Source organism: Malaclemys terrapin, chromosome 19 (assembly GCF_027887155.1).
Source record: "Malaclemys terrapin pileata isolate rMalTer1 chromosome 19, rMalTer1.hap1, whole genome shotgun sequence".
Lineage (NCBI taxonomy): Eukaryota > Metazoa > Chordata > Testudines > Emydidae > Malaclemys > Malaclemys terrapin.
This window is the reverse complement of record NC_071523.1, coordinates 10,452,589-10,472,259: the sequence shown is the minus strand read 5'-3', so window position 1 is coordinate 10,472,259 and position 19,671 is coordinate 10,452,589. Positions and strand designations below refer to the sequence as shown.

Here is a 19,671-nt window from a genome sequence, read left to right as displayed (position 1 = left end):
CATCCTACTTAACCTTTCTTATAATACAAGAACTGTAAAGAAGATATCCAATTAAATTTTAGATCTAACCTATTTAGAGCTGATAAAAGGCAAATAGGATTAGACATTTATATGGACAATGAGAACATCACAATTACTTTAGATAAGATTTTTTAAAAAGTATACAAACTCTCATAGCTCAGGGTATAAATCAACCAATAAGCGAGGGAAGAACAACTACATTTTATGCTAGTTTACAATGTTTCTACAATTTATATAAAAAATTCCAGAATTATTAAGTGTTGACAATGAAGATATTTTCAGGAATAATCTGTCAATGAAGAAGTAATTAGCTACACTAGCTAGACTGAGTAATTTCTTTCCTGGTTTTGGGATGTGTTTCATGATCTCTTGTAGTAGATATCAATTCACAGCCAAATTCTCTGCAATTGTGTGAAATTCTGCTTATTTATACAGCGAGAGAATTTGGTACTCAATCATGCCACTAATTAGGATTCATTTAGGGCTGTATTTCTTCTAAGACTTGCCATGACTAGATAAGAATATCAGGATATATTTGGCATGGTTCCTATTTGAACAACTTCATACGATCTGGAAATTTGCTTGACTGTTGCATATAAAAGTTCATCTTGAACAGTGTTTGAAAGTAGGAGGCCTTTTCACCAAGGTTTGTCTTTCCTGGACACTTACTTATGTAAACAGCTTTCCAACATGAACTTAAGATGTTTGTCTAATGGAGGTAACATTTCCTGTGTTCTCTCAGGCTGGGAGCCATTTATTGAGCCATGGCCATGCTCAGTATCCTGGCAACAACAGGCAGCCAGCCGCCTCCACCCTTCCCGTCTGAAGCTGGAAGCAAAGGCTAAACATCGTCTGGATATCAATATTACCTCTGTGTTAACTGGTGTGTATGAGAACACTCGTAGAATAGCATACGATACTGACATTAGGCATTGCTAACTGAGTCCCATCAGTGTCCTCTGACATAAGCCTTGGTATAAGTTTCTTTAGATTCTTCAGGTTGTTGTTGTAGGCAAGTGCTGGTTCAGACATTCTATATTTGATCAGAGTTGGTAGAAGTGTGAAGAGTTTAACTGTTTTACAGCATAGTGGGCATTCTTACTTTGGCCATCTGAATTCTCTTAATTCAGATGCTAGCAGTAATTTATCTTTAATGAAAAGCAGGCTTTCATTAAAAACTTCCCACATTTCAAGAATTTAAAAATATTTTAGTACACTTATCAATTTTCAGCAAGCCGATATATGACTACTCATTTAGTCCAGTAATGATATGTATCAATATTCTTATGGGAAGACTAAGTCATGAAGCTCTTTCTTTTGATTCCACATTAAAATCTCACAGTGACTCCTGGCCTAAGTAATAAAAAAAGCCTTGTTTCACCGTCACCTGACACTTGAGATATGGGTTCTCCTGGCCAAACAGAATGTTTGTCGTAATCTTTTTCTGCATTGATAGTGGAGAAGTGGCTATTGTACACTTCTCCTGTTCTGATCGAGGTTCCAGGTATCCATGGTACAGCAGTACAAGAGTAAACTACAAAGAACAAAACATCAACAGTTTGCATTTAGCTGTCCTTATTCATGATTTTATTGAGCCAGCTAAGGATCTTTGGTTTACTCGAGGCTTGATCGCAATGAGGAAGAAGGCTTATTGTCTCCTTCAAATGCCACCTCAGGGATACATGTATTTCTTAAATTGTCCTGCACCAAGTGGTGCTGAGAGAGCAGAGGGAGCCAACGTGGGGGGTGGGATGGAGGACTGGAATCATCTTAGTCCACACTTTATTTTTTTCTGGGCACTCTATTAAAACTGGTGAGTGCCAGCAAACTGGTATGATTAATGTTACTTTGATTATTCTTCCCTGGGTATGTTTATATAATATGAAAGAGAGCCATAATCTTGTGTGGTACTTTCCAAACCATTACAAACTGTGCCTGAAGCTGATATAGTAAATAAGATGAATTTCCCCTTTAAATTGTGATATTACCCCCCAAGAACATTTTAAGAAAATAAATGGTAGGAATGTTATCAAAGTATCACACCAACAATCATAGGAAGATAATATAAATAAGCTCAGTACATGAGTGTAGCTGAGGGTGGTTGTTTTGAGCAAACTGCTGTGATTTTGTGAGCTGTGGCTTGAAATTAACCTATAAAAGTGGCCTATTGCGACTAGCAGCTAAAATAACTTTGAGATAAATTTAGTCACTTAAATATGGAAGAGTAATTTTAGTCCTATGACTTTAACATCCATTTCATTTAGTTAGCTGGTACTTGATTCAACTGTCATCTCAACTGACATTTAGCATTTGTCCTTATTCTTATGACCTTTTTGTTTATATCCTTCTAGAACAGTACACGAGTACCAAGCAGTCATGGATGGCAGATTACTGTAAACAGGAGAAAGTGGACACAGTCAAATCAGAAGATTGGATGGGATCTTCTGTGGACCCGCCATCCTTCGGACAGAGTATGACTTCCGTTAATCATGTATTTCTTTATCTGAAAGTCCTGACATATGCAACCATTTCACTCATAACATTACAAGCTCAAAGTTTGGTTTGTTAAGGAATTCAGGGCAAGAAGAAGTTAGTTTCTGTTGTACTGCAATAATCCCTCTAGGAGTATTTTCTGTTTTAGGATGCTTGGCTTTGAATTAAGAATTGCACTGCTAATTTTACATCCTTATGTCTGTCAGATGCTCTCAGTGAATGGCAAACTATCTTATAACACTATCATAGAAAAGAACAAATAAGCTGAGTATAATGGTAGCAGTACATTCAAATCTGGGGAGGTTTTGTGCCTCATGTTGCTCAGTGCTCTTTTGCTTGCTACGGGGTAGTGTTAATGATCTCCAAAATAAGCTCACTTCAGTCTTCTTTGCACCAAGGCTTATTTCTCTGAGGCCATTGAGAACTGGAGAACTCTTTGCTGGACAACTGACTTGCTTCTAGTTGTCACATGACTTAATGTGATCTTTCTGAAGTTCTAGGAGTCTTAGCAGTTTTTCTAGTTTCTTTGGAGAATTCAGGTATTGTCTTGAGCTTCAGAAATGTCTCCTCCATTCAGTAAACATTTCATTGCCAAATAAGAGTTCTTTACACCTAAAATTTCTCTCCTCCCTAGTGCGCCAAGTTACTCTGTTTGTTTGGCTCTTACAGCTAAAAAAGAGAATAGGGAAATAAGAAGAAACAACAAAAAGCATCTATTTTGTATTTTTTTGGCTCCTCTTCCATAAGATTCTGAGATTATTTCAAGAGTCAGTTTTAAAAAGGACAACGCTGGTCTGTCCCACTCACCCTGGGCTGTACTAATTCACCTATGAGGTATCTTTTGCCCAAGAATACAGAAGATAAGTTTCCCCTCCTCAATGAACAGACAATAAAGTTTCAGAAAGTTCTGAAATCCTTGGACGATGTCAGTTCTGAGTTGCAGTCCTGCAAGGCAAATGGTTAGTTTGGCAGTCCAAATGCCACTTAATTGCTATACAGTCAGATCCTGCAGAAACATGACTTTTCAAAAAAAGACCTCTCCTGGTATAATAAAGGAAATACAGGCCTCTTTTGTTTTATTGACTTTTTTTCTTGGTATTGTAGCAAATTTAATCCTGGGACTTTTTCTGTATCAGTGTCAGCTTTCACAGTGAAACTGTAATAGCAATGGTTTTCCCAGCACGAAGAGCCAATGAATTTAATATCCCAGCAGGGTTTACAGTATTGTTACACTAACTGTAATTTGGCCTGACTGTATTAGTTTTACTTAACAGTATGCATTGAGCATGAATAATAAAATATCCCCATCAAAGAGAAAATATGATCCTCATGATCTGTTTTGTTTTTTAAAATCAGTTGAGAAATAAACATTGAAGCTTTCCCTGATTTAACTCCATGTCTCTCAGATCAGCCAGGAGATATTAAGGTTAACCAGTCTGACAACTGAATTTGAATGAAACTATATTAAGCCTGGCTAAACATTTTGCTTTGAATATTCACCTTAATTCTAAGAGAGCATTGCATGTGGGGGTTCTTGACTTGCCCTTCTCACCCACGTGGCGGTTGGAACTTTTTTTCCAGAAGGAATAGAAATTCTCAAATTCTAGTTTAGCATTAGGAAATGGATAGTGCCCATTTACTGATTGATGCCAGCAGTCTGTGTAACTCTCCTTATTCTTGTATGCATAATAGAGAAGCATCTGCCTGTATATCTGCATTTTTCCTTACCTGCTAACTTTGTCTTTCCTGTCTGCCAGGCCTTCCCCTTGTCTACCTTAGAACTAGGAGTACAGCCAGTCTGACTAACCTAGAACATCAGATCTATTCTAGAGGTACTGTACTGCAGAGAGAGAGAGAGAATGCTTTGCTTTTTCTAAGAAATGTCTTGTTCAACAAATACTGCAATGTATAAGTGATGTGCCTATAAATCAAGCCTCTAATTCCTATATATAAAAGCTAACAAGTACCATATAATATATATATATATGGATGAGTTGTGGGTCTGTCGGCAGGGAGGGAAGTTGAACAGCTAGTCCTATTGAGGAAGGCTATCTCCTTGAGGGAATGAAAGCGGAATCTTATCCTGCTCTGAGTCCATTTCCTAGGCATTAGGGTAGAAGTTTGGTAGAAATTCCTCAGTGTATAGACAAGTGCTATAAATACTTACTTAAATGCCAAGATCTGATAATCTGTTGAATACCCCTGCTGTATTCAGTGTATTAAAAATTAGGATGATTTGAAAAGCATATTTGTTTTCAATGAGCATCAGAAAGTAAAACATTTTTAATAAGTGAAATGTTAATTTATGTGCTATATGTTTAACTTCTACTGTCTTTTTAACAAAGTTTTCCTATTTAAATAACAGGTTATTTTCAATTTGAGTCATTATGGAAAAGTAAATAACAAGTTTGACATAAGTCATTTCCCATGTAAAAAAGTTAACAAATGGTTAGGGGGGGGAAAGCCTGAAATAAAACAACATTTGAAGTCTTTTTATATCGCACTTCATAAATGTTTTACTCTTGGTGCACAGATAATTCATAGAATCAAAAACAAGTTTAAAATATAAGAGCTATATGTGGATTTAATTTTTTGAAGAGTAATTTATTTTGCTTAGACCCTTTAATGAGTTTCTGTACTAAAATGATACGCACACAGTTACATTCAGAATATTGTATGTAAAAGTAAAAATCTTGCCCAAGTAAGAACTCCTGTGTTCATTCAAAATTTGATTTACTGGAAGGCTAAATTACAGTATTTTATACTTTTACAATTGACTTTAATGAGAGTTGAAACAAAAGAGAATAACTTGTACAAAAAAAATCCTTCTTAGTTCTGATTTTTTATATTTTTGAATCCGCAGTTTGAGAAGTTGCAATCTGTACAGCATGTTTTATTTTGAAAATCATCATACCGTAAAATTATTGACGCAATCCAAATTTTTTTTTTGTAATTGCTCTTGAAAATATAAATCAACAACTGATTAAGTGCCAGATTAAAAATTTTTCTTCTGCTCTGTAATCCTGGAGGCAGCTATATTTTACTAAATCTAGCCCATTGTCAGAAAGATGATTGCGAAACTATGAATGGCAGAAAACAAAATTTTGATCTGGAAGAACTTGATCTTCCTGTTTTTGAAATTATTAAAAATTTTGCCATCAATTTCAGTGGAATCCCTATTAAGTCATAACTGACGTTGATAAGAATATAGACATCCTTTTTCATTCACTGTTTGGAATAAAGTTGAATCTGATGTTTAGTAACATATTAAAGAATGGACTGTTTTGGCAACTTGTCGGTATGTGTGTGAAGAAAGACATATTAAGATGCTGTATTATATTTTGTAGACCTAGACTGCTGTAGAGTTTTTACTGTTGGTAGGCACTCCTGACCGCTTTGTTCAGAAGCTTCATAATTATTCCTTAACTTTGCACTTTTTAAGTGCTTTTACATCTAATTCTACATACTTTCAAAATTTATATTGCCATAAGAACATGCAAAAGTGTCAAAATAAATAAGATAATGTGTGCGTCAGGGTGACTATAAGCAAAGAACATGTATTTTATTTGTGTGAGTAAGCAGTTGAACAAACCATGCAGGATTAAACCCTTGGCAGTGATTGTATTACATCTCTTATCCACTAAGAAATTCCTGTATTTCGTGGGACAGATTCTCAGTAGCTAGAAATTGTCATAGCTTCATTAAAGTCATAGGAGCTATGACAACTTACACCTGCTGAGGATCTGCCCCATTAGATCTAGAAAACTAGAGACCTGCTTCAGGATACAAATAAGTCCTGCTGAACTCAGTAACTACTGCCTGTATGTCGTGGTGGGAGAATAAGTCCTCAGAATATGAGAAATACTGAATTATGGAAGTACTGTATTTATATGGATTTTCATCTTAAAATAAAGGCAATGATTAATCATTAGAAACAATCATTTATATTTGAAAATAGATAAATGATTGTCAATTATTATTATATTTAATTTCTGTGTTGCCATTTCATGAATCCATTCACCGCCGGAGGGCAGTGAAAGACAATAGTTAAAATATTTGTGCTCTTTTTCTGACTTTCACATTTTAGCAAAATGTATGCTGAGCAATATATTAGGCTTCATTCCTTTATATTTTTTTAAAACCATTTTGTTCTAGTGATGTTTTCCTAATGATTAAATCTAGTGAGCAGCCACTTTTCTTTAAAAAAAAAAAAAAAAAAAAAAAAAAAAAAAATCATCTTTGAAGTTGACCGTTTCTTTTTGTCAGTCAGAACCAATATCCTGTTATGACAATAGCCTTAGTTGACAGAATGCAATGTAATAGGAAATAGCAGGGTAGAATCTGCTCTTGTTAATAAAACAGTCTTAACATACACACTGTTTATTACATGAAAAAGGTCAGCTATGATAGATGAACTTCATTATTCAGTGTTTGTGTAGCCTTTAGTTCTACATTTTAACAGTTCCAGTTTTTTCTTTGGATGCATTCAGGTTGATTTTGTTTACTTTATGATCTAAAATGACCTTAAGCTGTACAGACAACATATTTCTGCCTTGCAGTCATTGTTAATGATTAATAATAACTTTTAAGTGGGTACTGGATGGCTCAGTGATCTGTAGTGAGTCATGCAGAGCTTTTCTTCTTTAGTTGATGGCTTAAATCCAACCCAGGGAAGTAGTAACTGTATGAGGTTACCATCTCATGAGTGTTTGGGCATATATGAAATATGTTGGAGATCTCAGTCCAGTTCCTAGTTGGACAGCCGTCAACATAATAATCACCGCCACTGTGGAGATACTTGTTTGCCAGTCTTGGTAGAGGCACCAAAGAATGAATGTACATGGCGAATGAACTGACTTTTCATTTCTAGAGGGAGAGCCTCTGATCTGGGGCTGATGCAGATTGGGGAGACTGTGTGGGGAAAGCTTCCTTTGCTCACTGTATACCTGTTCTGTGAATATAGGACTTCAGTTTCCAGTGATGACAGTTTGACACAAGCTGTGTGTGTGTGTGTGTGTGTGTGTGTGTGTGTGTGTGTGTGTGTAAAAATGCTTTTATATTTCTATTATGCTATATATTTCTATTTTTTTTCTCTTTCACTTTGTGCCAGTTTTGGTTCTCTAGACTTTCTGATTTATTATAACTGTGAAATCTCCACCAAGTTTTGTCAGTACCTAACAACATGTTTCTGTGAGATACATTTAATAAGGCCCGCTTTTATTCTTTTATAGCTGAAATGAAGACCCCAAAACGCAGACAGCCCTTTGTACCATTTGCATTGCGGAATCACACCGGATGCACTCTATGGTTTGCGACCCTAACTACTACCCCTACCCGGTAAAGAACTGTTATGGTCTCATTGTAACAATATTTGTCATGCCTTTCTGTGATGCAGGTGATGTGGAAAAGGATAAGAAAGTAGATTTGTTTTCTGTTGATGTATCTTGCCGTTCCTGGCAACTTTTTTTTTTTTTTTTTAATTCAGAATTTTTTAAAATAAAGCCAAGAGGAAGCATAGTGACATTTGCGATAAATTTAAAAAAAAATCACTTTTATTCATATTGGATCTAAATTTTTTAACACAAACTAAAATCTCTAATCATGATGACCCTTTAATCACTTTGACGCATTCCCAAAGTTGCCAGCACAATGTTTGATTTTCTTTTAAAACCTTTTAAAGACCATCTCCGATAGACAGTTTTGCAGAGCTGTTAGTTTTCTCTCATAAGACAGGTTTTACTATATTGTGATGCTAAGTTGTCTTTTTGTTCAGGAATATGTACAAATTAAGAACAACAACTTATACCATAGAAGTTTTAGTCTGGTGTGATTCTGATTACAGTGCAGCGCTATCTCACAGTGGGAGTCCAGGTGTCGTTCCTGAGGAAAATGGAACATTTCTTGATGATGCACACAATGTCAGTGAGTGGCGAGAAGTTCTCACTAGTGAGGAGATTCCATTCGAATTTGAAGCCAGAGGGAAACTAAGACACAGGTGAAGGAGAAAACCATCAGTTTTCCTTTTGAATTTATTCACACATTCACAGGAACACACATTTATATACTCATTCACGGGAACATACTTTTTGGAATGCTGTCCAGTAGATTTTTTTTAATATTTGGCAATTTTTTAATCTTTCCTTAATTTTTACATACTTGCAAATGTATAATATCTGTGGCTAAATTCTGCCATTAGACAAGCAACCTATTCACATGGATGTCAATGGGAGTTGTGTATAAATCATTTTTTTTATTTTAATTGTAAAAAGTGGTACACTTCTACCCCTATATAACGCTGTCCTCGGGAGCCAAAAAATCTTACCACGTTATATCGGACTTGCTTTGATCTGCCGGAGTGCGCAGCCCTGTCTCCCTCCCCCCCAACCCCCCCCCCCGCCCCCCCGAGTACTGCTTTACTGCGTTATATCCAAATTCATGTTATATCGGGTCGCATTGTATCGGGGTAGAGGTGTATTTCCTGTATTTCTAGAGAAACTTGTGGGGAAAAAATTGTCCGTTTGCTTAACTGAATGTCTGCACACTCTGTGAAGAATACCTGTTGGTTAGCAGTTGAATTTAAAACCAGAGGATACTAACAAATATTTAACAAGTTTAGTTTTTGGTTTGCATGCAGTGTGTACGGGCTATAGTTTTATTTGTATAATTTGTATTAGCTGACCGTGGATAATTTGCCTCTTAAATTAAAAGCACATTTTTAAATCCTTGGAATAGAAAACTATATTTTTACATTTGAATAGTGAAGAATTAATCTTCTCTTAATACAACAGATAAATATAGACATACATTGGTTCTAATTATTGTCTTGGCTTTCCTTTGCGAGACGATGCCTTAATGATAATTTGAGTTTATCTGAACTGACAGGCACACACATGATCTAAGAATTCATCAGCTGCAAGTGAGAGTAAATGGCTGGGAACAAGTCAGTCCAGTGTCGGTAGACAAAGTTGGAACCTTTTTCCGATATGCAGCACCTGACAAGAACACATCATCTTCTACTGTAAGTTCTGATTCTGAGTATATTTCAATGATATCGTTTCACAAAGTTTACTTGGGGTAGTAATCTTCTCTTCAAAATTTTATTTCTAAAGCAGTGACTGTTCACTGATAGGACCTTCTTTCTCTTCAGTCAGCTCAAAATGAGTGTTTAGTGATCTTGGGCCAGTTACTAGCTGACAGTTTTACACATTGCAAAAATAACATACATTCAGTAGTTATCAAAGTTAGTCTGTGCTCAACAGAGCATCGAGGCTTAGAATGACAGAAATATTGCATTAGTGAAGGTGTCATGGATTGATTAAAATTATGAATCCCATCAACATTGCTCCCATGTCCTGTTCCTCTATTGCAGGCTTATTAGGTCTTCCTTCCATGGTTATTTGATTGAAAATAAACGATCTTGACAATTTTGTATAATTCTGGGGTTGTTGTGTTTGGGGGGGGGAGGGGTGTTGCTTTGACAAAAATCTGTTTTGTGAATGAAAAAATGTAATTGAGCCAGCCCACAGGCTTGCATTCCTGGTGGGGCCTCATGACAAAGCAATCCTGTAGGCATAAGGAGTAGATAATGAAACTGAAGGGCGCCAGGCTGCAAGTTGCTGAATCCCCAGGGAAATTTAAAGTTGATGGTCTCTTGGCATTAGGCAGGATTTGGCTCTAATTTTATAAAATTATTCAAAGGGAAAATCACTATTCAGCAGGAGTTTTGGGTGTGGAGGACCTGTTAAATATTTTCAGTAGTCTTGACAATTGCATATTATAGCAAGCATCGTATCATCTCAATTTCCTTGCCATATATATATTTAAGATCTGTTCTTGCTTATGTCAGCAAGGTGATGTGGTAAAGAACTACTCTGTGGTTGAAATTACTCTGCATATATCTCTAATACGGACACATTTTCCAGCAGCTCCCTTCTCTTCTTTGTTGCAAAACAACAGAACTACAAAGTACAGGAAACCATCACATTTTACTCTTTGGAACTAATCTTCCTGACACCTCTCCAGAGCCAAGGAGAGCATCAGGAAGACTATTGACTATAGTTTAGCTTTGCTTCTCACAAAGCAATGAGGTACTTTAGAAGGGACATTGACAGTTTACAATGTACTCTGGTAAGTTTTACTTTATTCTTGTCTAGGTTGGGAGCCCCATCAGTAGAACAAATATAATACATCCCCACGTCTATGTGAGTACATTTTTTCATTGTTCCTTTAGACATGCGTTAATTAAAGTAGAATAATGCTATGAATGGAGTGATGATTCTTCTCTCTTTATAAACAGTTTGACCGACTTGGTGCAAACTGTATCCATGCAATGATACTGTGACTTCCACAATCAGATAATTGTTACTCCTGCGGGAATTCTGTTCCAAAAAAATAAAAATTCTGTGCACAGTATTTTAAAATTCAGCAGATTTTATTTGTCAATAAATTAAATGTGGAAGCTCCAGCTTGGCAATGGGGAGCATAGGCCACTGGCTGCATGGAGGTGGGAGATCACCCTGAAGCCCACCCCAGCCCTCCATTCTTCCCTGGGGACAGGGACTCGGTGGGGAGGCTGCACCCGACCCTGACACAGCGCAAGGGCTGAGCCTGCCCCAGAAACACCCACGGCCCTGCCCCTCTGCACCAGATGTGGGCAGGCAGGCTCAGCCCAGCAGGATCCAAGTAAGGAGGAACTTAATGTGTTTGTAAGGCCCGGCTTGACAAAGCCTTGACTGGGATGATTTAGTTGGTGTTGGTCCTGCTTTGAACACAGGATTGGACTAGATGACCTCCTGAGGTCTCTTCCAACCCTAATAATCTATGATCCCCCTGCCCAATCCCATCCCCTTTTCTTCTCCACTGCCTCTTCCCCCACTCCACCACCCCGACCCCTTTGCCCTGCCCCACCGCAGGCACTCAACATTGTACAGAAAACAGGATGGCTCCCAGCACACACAGAAGGGGAGGACAACTGGCACTAGGACCCAAGAGGCGGTGTCCAGCTGCAGTGTCAGCTAGCCTGAGTGGCACCATCTCTCACCTGGACAGCTCTGGTGCATGACCACTCTTGCGGCTTCCTTTGCTTTCCCATCATTTGCAGGGAAGCAAAGATGTCCGTGCAGGACATGAATTCTGTGCGCGTGCAGTGACACAGAATTCCCCCAGGAGTACAATGTATTTATTTGACATCTGATTTAATCACTCCTATTTCCTTGAACCTGTTGTATGTTCACTTCCATTCTTCCATTATTTCCTTTGCAAGGAAAGTTGTTATTTTCTGAGGCAGAGTGGAAAAAAAAAAAAAAAGATCCCTAAGGAACAACAACTTATTTTGTCCTTGCAGGACACCCTTCAGAACACCAACAACCCTTACTCTTCTGTGTGACTTACCTCATTTCATACTAATTTTGCAACAGCATGACACGTTGCTGCTTCTCTATCATCTCCAGCAACACTGGGTGGAACTGATCTGTTTGCACACTAGATTATTTATAAACAATTGTATTTCTGAAGGATTAGGGGTTCTACACAGCAATAATAATTATGGAGTAATAATTCGGGAGACCAAACAAAGCTGTTCATCATTCTTCAACATTCAAATGGAGCGTCACCAACATCAGCTCTCCCACATACCACAAGTGTGGATAGTTGTTTGTAGAACTTTAACTTATGTCCTTTTGCCTGTTGATAGAGTCCCCTAAGCTAGTAAAATACCATTTTGGTGAGTGAACATCGCTCCAATATTTCAAACCGTTCCCAAGAAACCCAGACAATATGCACCTTCGTATATATGTGAAACGAGTCCAGACTTCGTTGGGAGCTCTCGTCTAGGCTTTCACCTTCTTTGATTCCGGTTTCATATCCTGTTGATCCTGTTCCTCTCAGCCTTCTTCCTCTTTGACTTTCCTTTTTGACCCAGACATATTCCGCTTTCTTTCTATCTATCCCCATGTCCTCTTGTCTGCTGCTTTGTTCTGACTATGCTCAATGCTAACTCATCCCCCAGATGGGGGATTTCGTAAGGAGACACCATAGACCTCCCTCTCTGCTGCCGTGGGTCATCAGTTACATATTTGTGAGGCGAATATAAAACCCTACCAAATCAGAATGTTAACACTTACCACCACTAGTCAGTCTACCCCAGATGTAAATGATTACATAAGGTGCCAGGCTTTTGGAGAATAAGACCCCAGTAGTTTCCAGGATGACTGAGCACTGGTTAAATGTGACTGTCCAGAACTGTAACTAGTTCACTCTGGCACTGACTTGGTTAAATATGGAAACGGATCTGCAGACTTTTAGGTCAGCTAAGAGAAAAAAAGAATAATGGGAGCATCTGGTAGAGTTTTCTTGGAATAGATTTATAGGCATTGATATGGTACCTGAAAAGGTAGAAGGGATAGGTGAGTGGGTAGTTATTTACATTTCTGTATGTTTTAATGTAAATCTTTTTGAGAACTGACCACTCAGAGTTTGTCAGAAGAGACCATCATGATCATCTAGTCTGACCTCCTGCACATTGCAGGCCACAGAACTCACTCACCCACTTGTGTAATAGATCCCTAACCTCTGGCTAAGTTAGTGAAGTCCTCAAATCATGATTTAAAGACTTCATGTTACAGAGAATCCACAGTTTACACTAGTTTAAACTTGCAAGTGACCTGTGCCCCATGCTGCAGAGGAAGGTGAAAACTTCCCAGGGTCTTTGACAATCTGACCTAGGAGAAAATTCCTTCCCAACCCCAAATATGGCAGTCAGTTAGTTAGACCCTGAGCAGGTGTGCAAGACCCACCAGAGAGACACATGGGAAAGAATTCTGTGTAGTAACTCCGACCCCTCCCCGTCTAGTGTCCCATCATCAGCCATTGAAGATATTTGCTGCTAGCAGTCGCTGATCAGCTACATGCCATTGTACACAGTCTCATATCATCCCCTCCATAAACTTCTCAAGCTCAGTCTTGAAGCCAGTTAGGGTTTTTGCCCCTACCACTCCCCTTGGAAGGCTGTTCCAGAACCGCCACTAATCACGAAACGGCTTTAAGAAGCATTGCAGTCTGTTTTCCCTGCTCGTTCTCATCTACTTTGACACCCTAATCTGCACCAAACTAAAAAGGAAAATAAATCTTTTCCACGCTGGCACTGCTTGACATGTTTACCCCTATTCAAAAGAAGCATAAGAAGAAAAGGCTGCTTGCTATGGCACATTACTCTTTCTCTACCTTTATTTATTTGTTTCTTTGTATTGTGGTACCACCTAAAGGCCCCAACCTTGGATTGTTCTAGGTACTGCATACACATAACAAAAAGGTCCTTGACCCACCGAGCTTACTGTCTAAGTAGAACACTGGTTCTGGGCACATCTTCACACCATAAAACTCTTTTTAAAAACTGATATATTTAGTGCTCACAATTCAGTATGGGGGAAGACTGAGGCATAAGAATGGAAATTCCAGTTGATACGTTTACCTCTATAGAGCCTGATCCAAAGCCCATTGAAATTAGTGGAAATTCTCTGTTGCTTTACAATGAGTTTTGGAGCATGTCCTTAATTCCATTGAGGATTGTATCCTGTGGGGCTAAAATATGGCATTTTAGAAAAGGAGCAGTAAGGCTTCTCCTATACTGCATCAACCTGTGATTTAAATATTACAGAAAGTGTTCAGTGTTGTAGTAATACAAGCTACCTGCAACAGAAGGGAACGTTGGTAAAAGCAAACGCCATAACCACAAAAGACCCACACTGGCCAGATTATCAAAAAATCAATCTGCAAAAATAGCAGAATGACAAACACTATTTTTGATAGAAGAGTACTGTCTCCTCAAACACGATCATTGAATGACTCTTGGACAGAGTCACTAATTCCAGGAAAAAGAAGTGTTAGTTTCTCCCTGCCAGAATTTTTGTTTATTATTGAATCCGTTTTAAAACAACAATCCTAAATGATGAAGCTAAGAGATCTTGGCACTGCTCATCTTCTCCTGCTGCTGTTGTCGTCCGCAGTGCTGGGAGCACAAGGTTAAACGCAGAACTATTTGTCTTCCACCTGAACTGGGTTCAGAGTTCACCAGAAATATTTAAGAGCAAAACTTTAAGAATTAAATAAAATATACTGCAGCATAACATGATAGCAAGATTATATTTGTTAATACTTCTCTTTAAAATCTTTAGAATTCTTCTTTAAGGACATAATATTTTGAAATAGAAAACCTCAAGTTAATTACTAACCCCATAACTAAGGTTAGTATTGTGAGATGCTTTCATTGGATGGTGAGTTTAGTTGAGGTGTCTCAGTTGTTTTATTTAAAATCTTCTTGTGAACTTTGTACCCAGAACTGGGGCTGTGTTTAAAAAAATAAAATACTTCTGTGTTTTTCCTTATGATCTTAGACTTGCTGAATGTGCTGCTGGCAAGCTTCAGCAAAACTATGTACATTTCATTGTGTTATATTTGTTTTTTTTTACATTGTTTTAATAAAGTTTTTGGCAGTTCAAAATCCTGGACCGACTGTCCGTTCTTTCTCAAATACAAGAACATTGTCAGCATGTTCTGGGCACAGTCTCTTAAAACAATAGTTACTGTAGCCATTTTTCTTTGGGTCTATATACAGTATGGATTTTTTATGTTTCTGTAGTGTGAAGGGACAAATGAATGGTTTTAAAGTTTATAATGTCACTAAGGATTTTGTGATAATGCATTGTGTGTGTGATATATATACACACACACACAATTTGTTAATCTAGAAATGAAAAATGAAATAAAAATGTTTAGCATAAATAATGCTCTTAACATTCTAGCTCAGGAATGCCCAGGATGCAGCCATTTTCCTGTTTGCTACCATATATAGGGAGTTGCAGTTCATAAAGAGCAATGATTGTAGCAGGCCAAATCTGCTCTTCCTTTCTAGTGGGTTCCTTGTGTTTTTATTTTCATTCCTTTTTTCCTGTTGGTTGACGAGCCCAAATAATGAGTTCGTGTTTATCAAACATGATGTAAGCACAAGTAAAAATTATGGGTATTTTTAAAAATATATGAAATGTGTAAAATTAGGTGTGGCCCTTGGGTTACTGGCAAGCTGCAGTTATTGTAAAGATTGGGTGTTCCTTTGCTAGATATCGTCATTGCATTTTCTTATACATAAACTTTTAAAATGGCTTTGCAGTTTTCTTCATTGCCTCCAGTTCGTGTGGTATTTGAAGTTACCATGGAAGGTAGTGCTCGGAAGGTGATTACAGTGCGCTCTGCGTTGATTGTGAAAAACAGGCTGGAAACACCAATGGAACTAAGGCTGGATAGCCCGTCAGCTCCTGACAGTAAGTCTCAGAACGCTATCGCTACACTGCCCTGCTACATATCAGTGAGAAAAACCTTGCCGTCAGAACCACTTATGATGGACCCAGTTTTGGTTGTCTCAAAACATTTTTTGTCCTGTTATCTAGTAAAAAGGAATGTCTAGAAGATGCCATCAAAAGGTTCAAAGTATAAAAGCAAGTAAGACTTCCCTAAAAATCTTATGTAGAGATTTTTCCTGTGGATAAAGTACGAAATCTCAAGCAACAACAAGAATTTTGTGTTATGCTATTGTCAAGTTAGAATGACATTCCTGTCCCCAGCTTCTTTCAAAGCAGAAGAAAGGAATGCTTAAAGTATTGTGCTTTGTTTACTTATCTTCAGTTTAGAAGAGTCAGACTTCTTTTATTTCTTTGCTTTAAGTCAAAATTACATAAGCTTGTTTTCTACAATAGATTCTTTACCTAACGTCTAGGATTTTCATCATCTTAGTCAAACAGCTTGAGAGCTCTATAAACAAGTGCATTTGAAAGACTTTACAGTATATTTGTGTCATATGAGAGAGGGCTTGCTTTTTTCTTTAATTGCAGCTTTAAGACAGTCATCTTTCACATGAGCAAGGAAAACGCTAGTACTGGCAAAGAAATTAATTCTGTACGTTGGAATATTTCAGTGCAGATCTGAGGCACTGGGATCTAGTGGTCTCACATCCACACTCTTGAACAGTTTTTAACCCAAATTCTCTTGTGCGTCCACCATAATGGCAGCAGAACCGATTACCCCAATGAAGTTTGATTCCTGGAACCGAAGTTCTGAAAAACACCTGAATTTGTTTTTTCTTGGGGGGGGGGTGGGGGGACTGAGGAGAAGAGCGGGGTAAAAGGGGGGAACCTTACAGATGTCAACACAAGTAGTGTTGAAAAAAAATAGCCCTAACTAGGGGGGGAATGGTCAACAAGCTAAATTGAAGGAACCAAACGGAGTTTTAATTTGCTGCTTAGGTGAATTGGAGGAGATAAGGATGCAAGAGAGCCACACCGCCTTATAAGTCCATGTCTAGAACATGCCACAGATGAGATAAAGTCCTTCTGTCCTCCAACAGTCAGAATTTGGCAGAGGGGTTCGGTCTTTGGCGCTGTGTGCAGACGTAATTCAAGAGTGTGGATCTATTTTGGCAATTTACTTGAAGAACTCTAGTAATAGATGAGTAACTTTTCCTTCCACACCCACTTAAAATGGGGCAACCTGAGAAACAAAGGGAAGCAGAGAAACAAAGTTAGAACTCTAGCTAATTTTTTTAATCCATTCCCAATTTATCAGGAATCAGCCCACTGGTTCTATAAGCAGGACTTTCTTGCTGTTTGACTCACTATTAGGGGCACTTTAAACAACAGTTTGGCGTGTGGACCGGATGAACTACTTATAATGGGAAATGTATTGCTTCTTTCATTAAAAGCGTTGTCCAAAGTTTATAACTGAAGAAATTATTTATAGTTTGACCAAAGGACGCAACCTGAAGCATGTGTTTTCTTTGGGATTTGGTTGCAGAACCTGTAGTGCTTCCAGCAGTAATGCCAGGGGATTCCTTTGCTATTCCATTACACCTTACATCTTGGCGATTGCAGGCCAGGCCAAAAGGAATGGGAGTCTTTTTCTGTAAGACTCCCATTCATTGGACTAATGTGCAGAAGGCAGCAGAGGTATGTAGCAGCAAACGAGAGTGCCATTCGATGGAGTCTGAAAACAGCCGATTTTTCAGGTAATTATGACCTTATAAGGCTAAATATTTTGCTATAACTTACCAGTTATTGATAGGTGAATTAACGTGAAAGTAAGTAGTACTAGAAAAAGCTGAAGTGGAATGGGAAAGAGGTTGTTCAGAGATAAATCTTTGTAGAGTTTTGTTTGACACCTTAAGTATAATATGAGGTGTTTAAGTGTGACTACACTGTAATTATACAAGGAAGATTAGATGGGATATGAGGTCATATCCATCAGAGTATTTAAAAATAGAAAATGGGCCCTGCTATGATGGCTGGAGGGAAGAGCATTATGTCTCCATCCCAATCCCACAAGCTGTGGCTGGATGTACAAGGGTAGGGAACCACAAATCACTCTCCCAACTTCCTACAGTCACTACAGGTGCAGGAAGCAGAAATTGGCATTAGTTTGGCTGTGACACTTTCTTCTTTGCTGACATCAGAAGTGTACAGAATCTTCTTAAGAACCAGAAAACAGTTAGTAAAGCATTAGAGGCTTTTTAAAAGTTTCTGTCATAAGACCAAAATGGTGGTTCTTCCTGTTCTTGACCATCCCTATAGCAAAAGTGTAAAATTACAAAACAACTACTCTATTAACCTTTAATGTAATAAAATCAAATAATAGAAATTAGAGATGGGAATTAGGTTACCTAGTCTGTCTTTCTGCCAATGCAGGATTGTTGTTTACGGTCCAAGTGCATTGTCCAAAATAATAAGTACTCTGTTTTAATCCCCATAATGTCAACACATAATGAACACTACATGGTATCTCATAATTCCTTAGTTTGATACAGGTATGGATGCCATCAACTTGTTTGGCCTTTCCCAGACCTGAAGAAGAGCTCTGTGTGGTTCAAAAGCTTCTCTCTCTCTCATCATCAGAAGTTGGTCCACTAAAAGATATTATATCACCCACCTTGTCTCTTGAGGCTTTATATATAACATTCCTAAAAATAGTTGAGGAAAATGACCTTTGCTTAGTGAATAGTTATCATTTCATAAAGCCAACACTTTATAGTTCAGATTTAAAAAATATATACTGTTTTGAAGTCATTACTGTAGGATGCTAAGCAATTTTTATAAGATGTGAGTACCTCTCCAAAGAACATGTTACCCGAAGAAGTGTTATTTTACTTCCTCATTTGATTGTCTAATTTAAATCCCAGAAGACGATATTGTCTAGTGGTTAGAGCAGGGAGGACAAGAAAAACAAAAATACAGTTGCATTATAGAATGCAATTTTAATTTATTTTGGCAAGTATAATTTAGTTTTTAATAATCAATATTTTGGAGCGTACCAGTAAATGTATTGTAATATATTTTGTAAAAGTAAAAGTTTAGTATTCTGAGACCACTTTGCTATTAAGTGTGTGTTGAGAGGTGCAATAGGACTTTTTTGTGAGGATAATCAGTTTGTAGATTAAGGAAGATTCCACTATAATTATGTGTGGTAGTTCACAGACTTGTTGTGAGGTGTAATTGTTTGTAAACTGTTTTGAGAGTATCAGATGAGTCAATATAAGTGCGAAATATTTGGAGTATTTTACAATCAAGTTTAAAATGTTTATTATAGAGAATTCATTCTAAATGCTGTACAGGTTTTGAATCGTGTAAATTGCACTGTGGCGCGAGATTCAATCTAGTGCTTGGGAAGTCAAAGTACAACTATTCCATTCAGTCCATTGCTCTTTTTTCACACGCATCTGTCTTTCTTCATAGGTTTTGTGTGGCTATAAAGAAAGAGAATTATCCAGATTACATGCCCTCAAACATATTTTCTGACAGTGCTAAACAGATTTTCAGACAGCCTGGGCATACCATTTATCTCCTGCCAACTGTGGTAATCTGTAACTTGCTACCTTGTGAACTCGAATTTTATGTTAAAGGGATGCCAATTAATGGGACACTAAAACCTGGCAAAGAGGCAGCATTGCATACAGCTGATACATCTCAGAACGTTGAGCTTGGTAAGGTATTACAGAGGTAGTATTATTTGCTGTTACTACAAGAGCAGCTCAGAATGACTGCATGTTTTGTTATACAAACAACGATGGCACCAAAAAGAAAAATAAGCTTTTTAATACGATGTGATGTTTTCATTGGGTTG

General features: G+C 37.7%; 1 protein-coding gene across 6 annotated transcripts in view; it reads left to right on the top strand.

Moving 5' to 3' along the window:
* The window catches only part of VPS13D (vacuolar protein sorting 13 homolog D), a 184,441-nt gene that overhangs the window by 55,436 nt on the left and 109,334 nt on the right, over positions 1-19,671 (top strand). For 4 of the 6 annotated variants that reach the window (XM_054009133.1, XM_054009132.1, XM_054009131.1 and 1 more), the window contains exons 37-46: positions 764-904; positions 2,373-2,492; positions 4,272-4,346; positions 7,746-7,851; positions 8,357-8,509; positions 9,397-9,532; positions 10,668-10,715; positions 15,677-15,827; positions 17,353-17,563; positions 19,284-19,531. In XM_054009133.1, the coding sequence (XP_053865108.1) occupies positions 764-904; positions 2,373-2,492; positions 4,272-4,346; positions 7,746-7,851; positions 8,357-8,509; positions 9,397-9,532; positions 10,668-10,715; positions 15,677-15,827; positions 17,353-17,563; positions 19,284-19,531 (1,389 nt within the window). The remainder of the gene's footprint in view (positions 1-763; positions 905-2,372; positions 2,493-4,271; positions 4,347-7,745; positions 7,852-8,356; positions 8,510-9,396; positions 9,533-10,667; positions 10,716-15,676; positions 15,828-17,352; positions 17,564-19,283; positions 19,532-19,671) is intronic. The other 2 variants (XM_054009135.1, XM_054009134.1) reach the window with 1 other exon arrangement.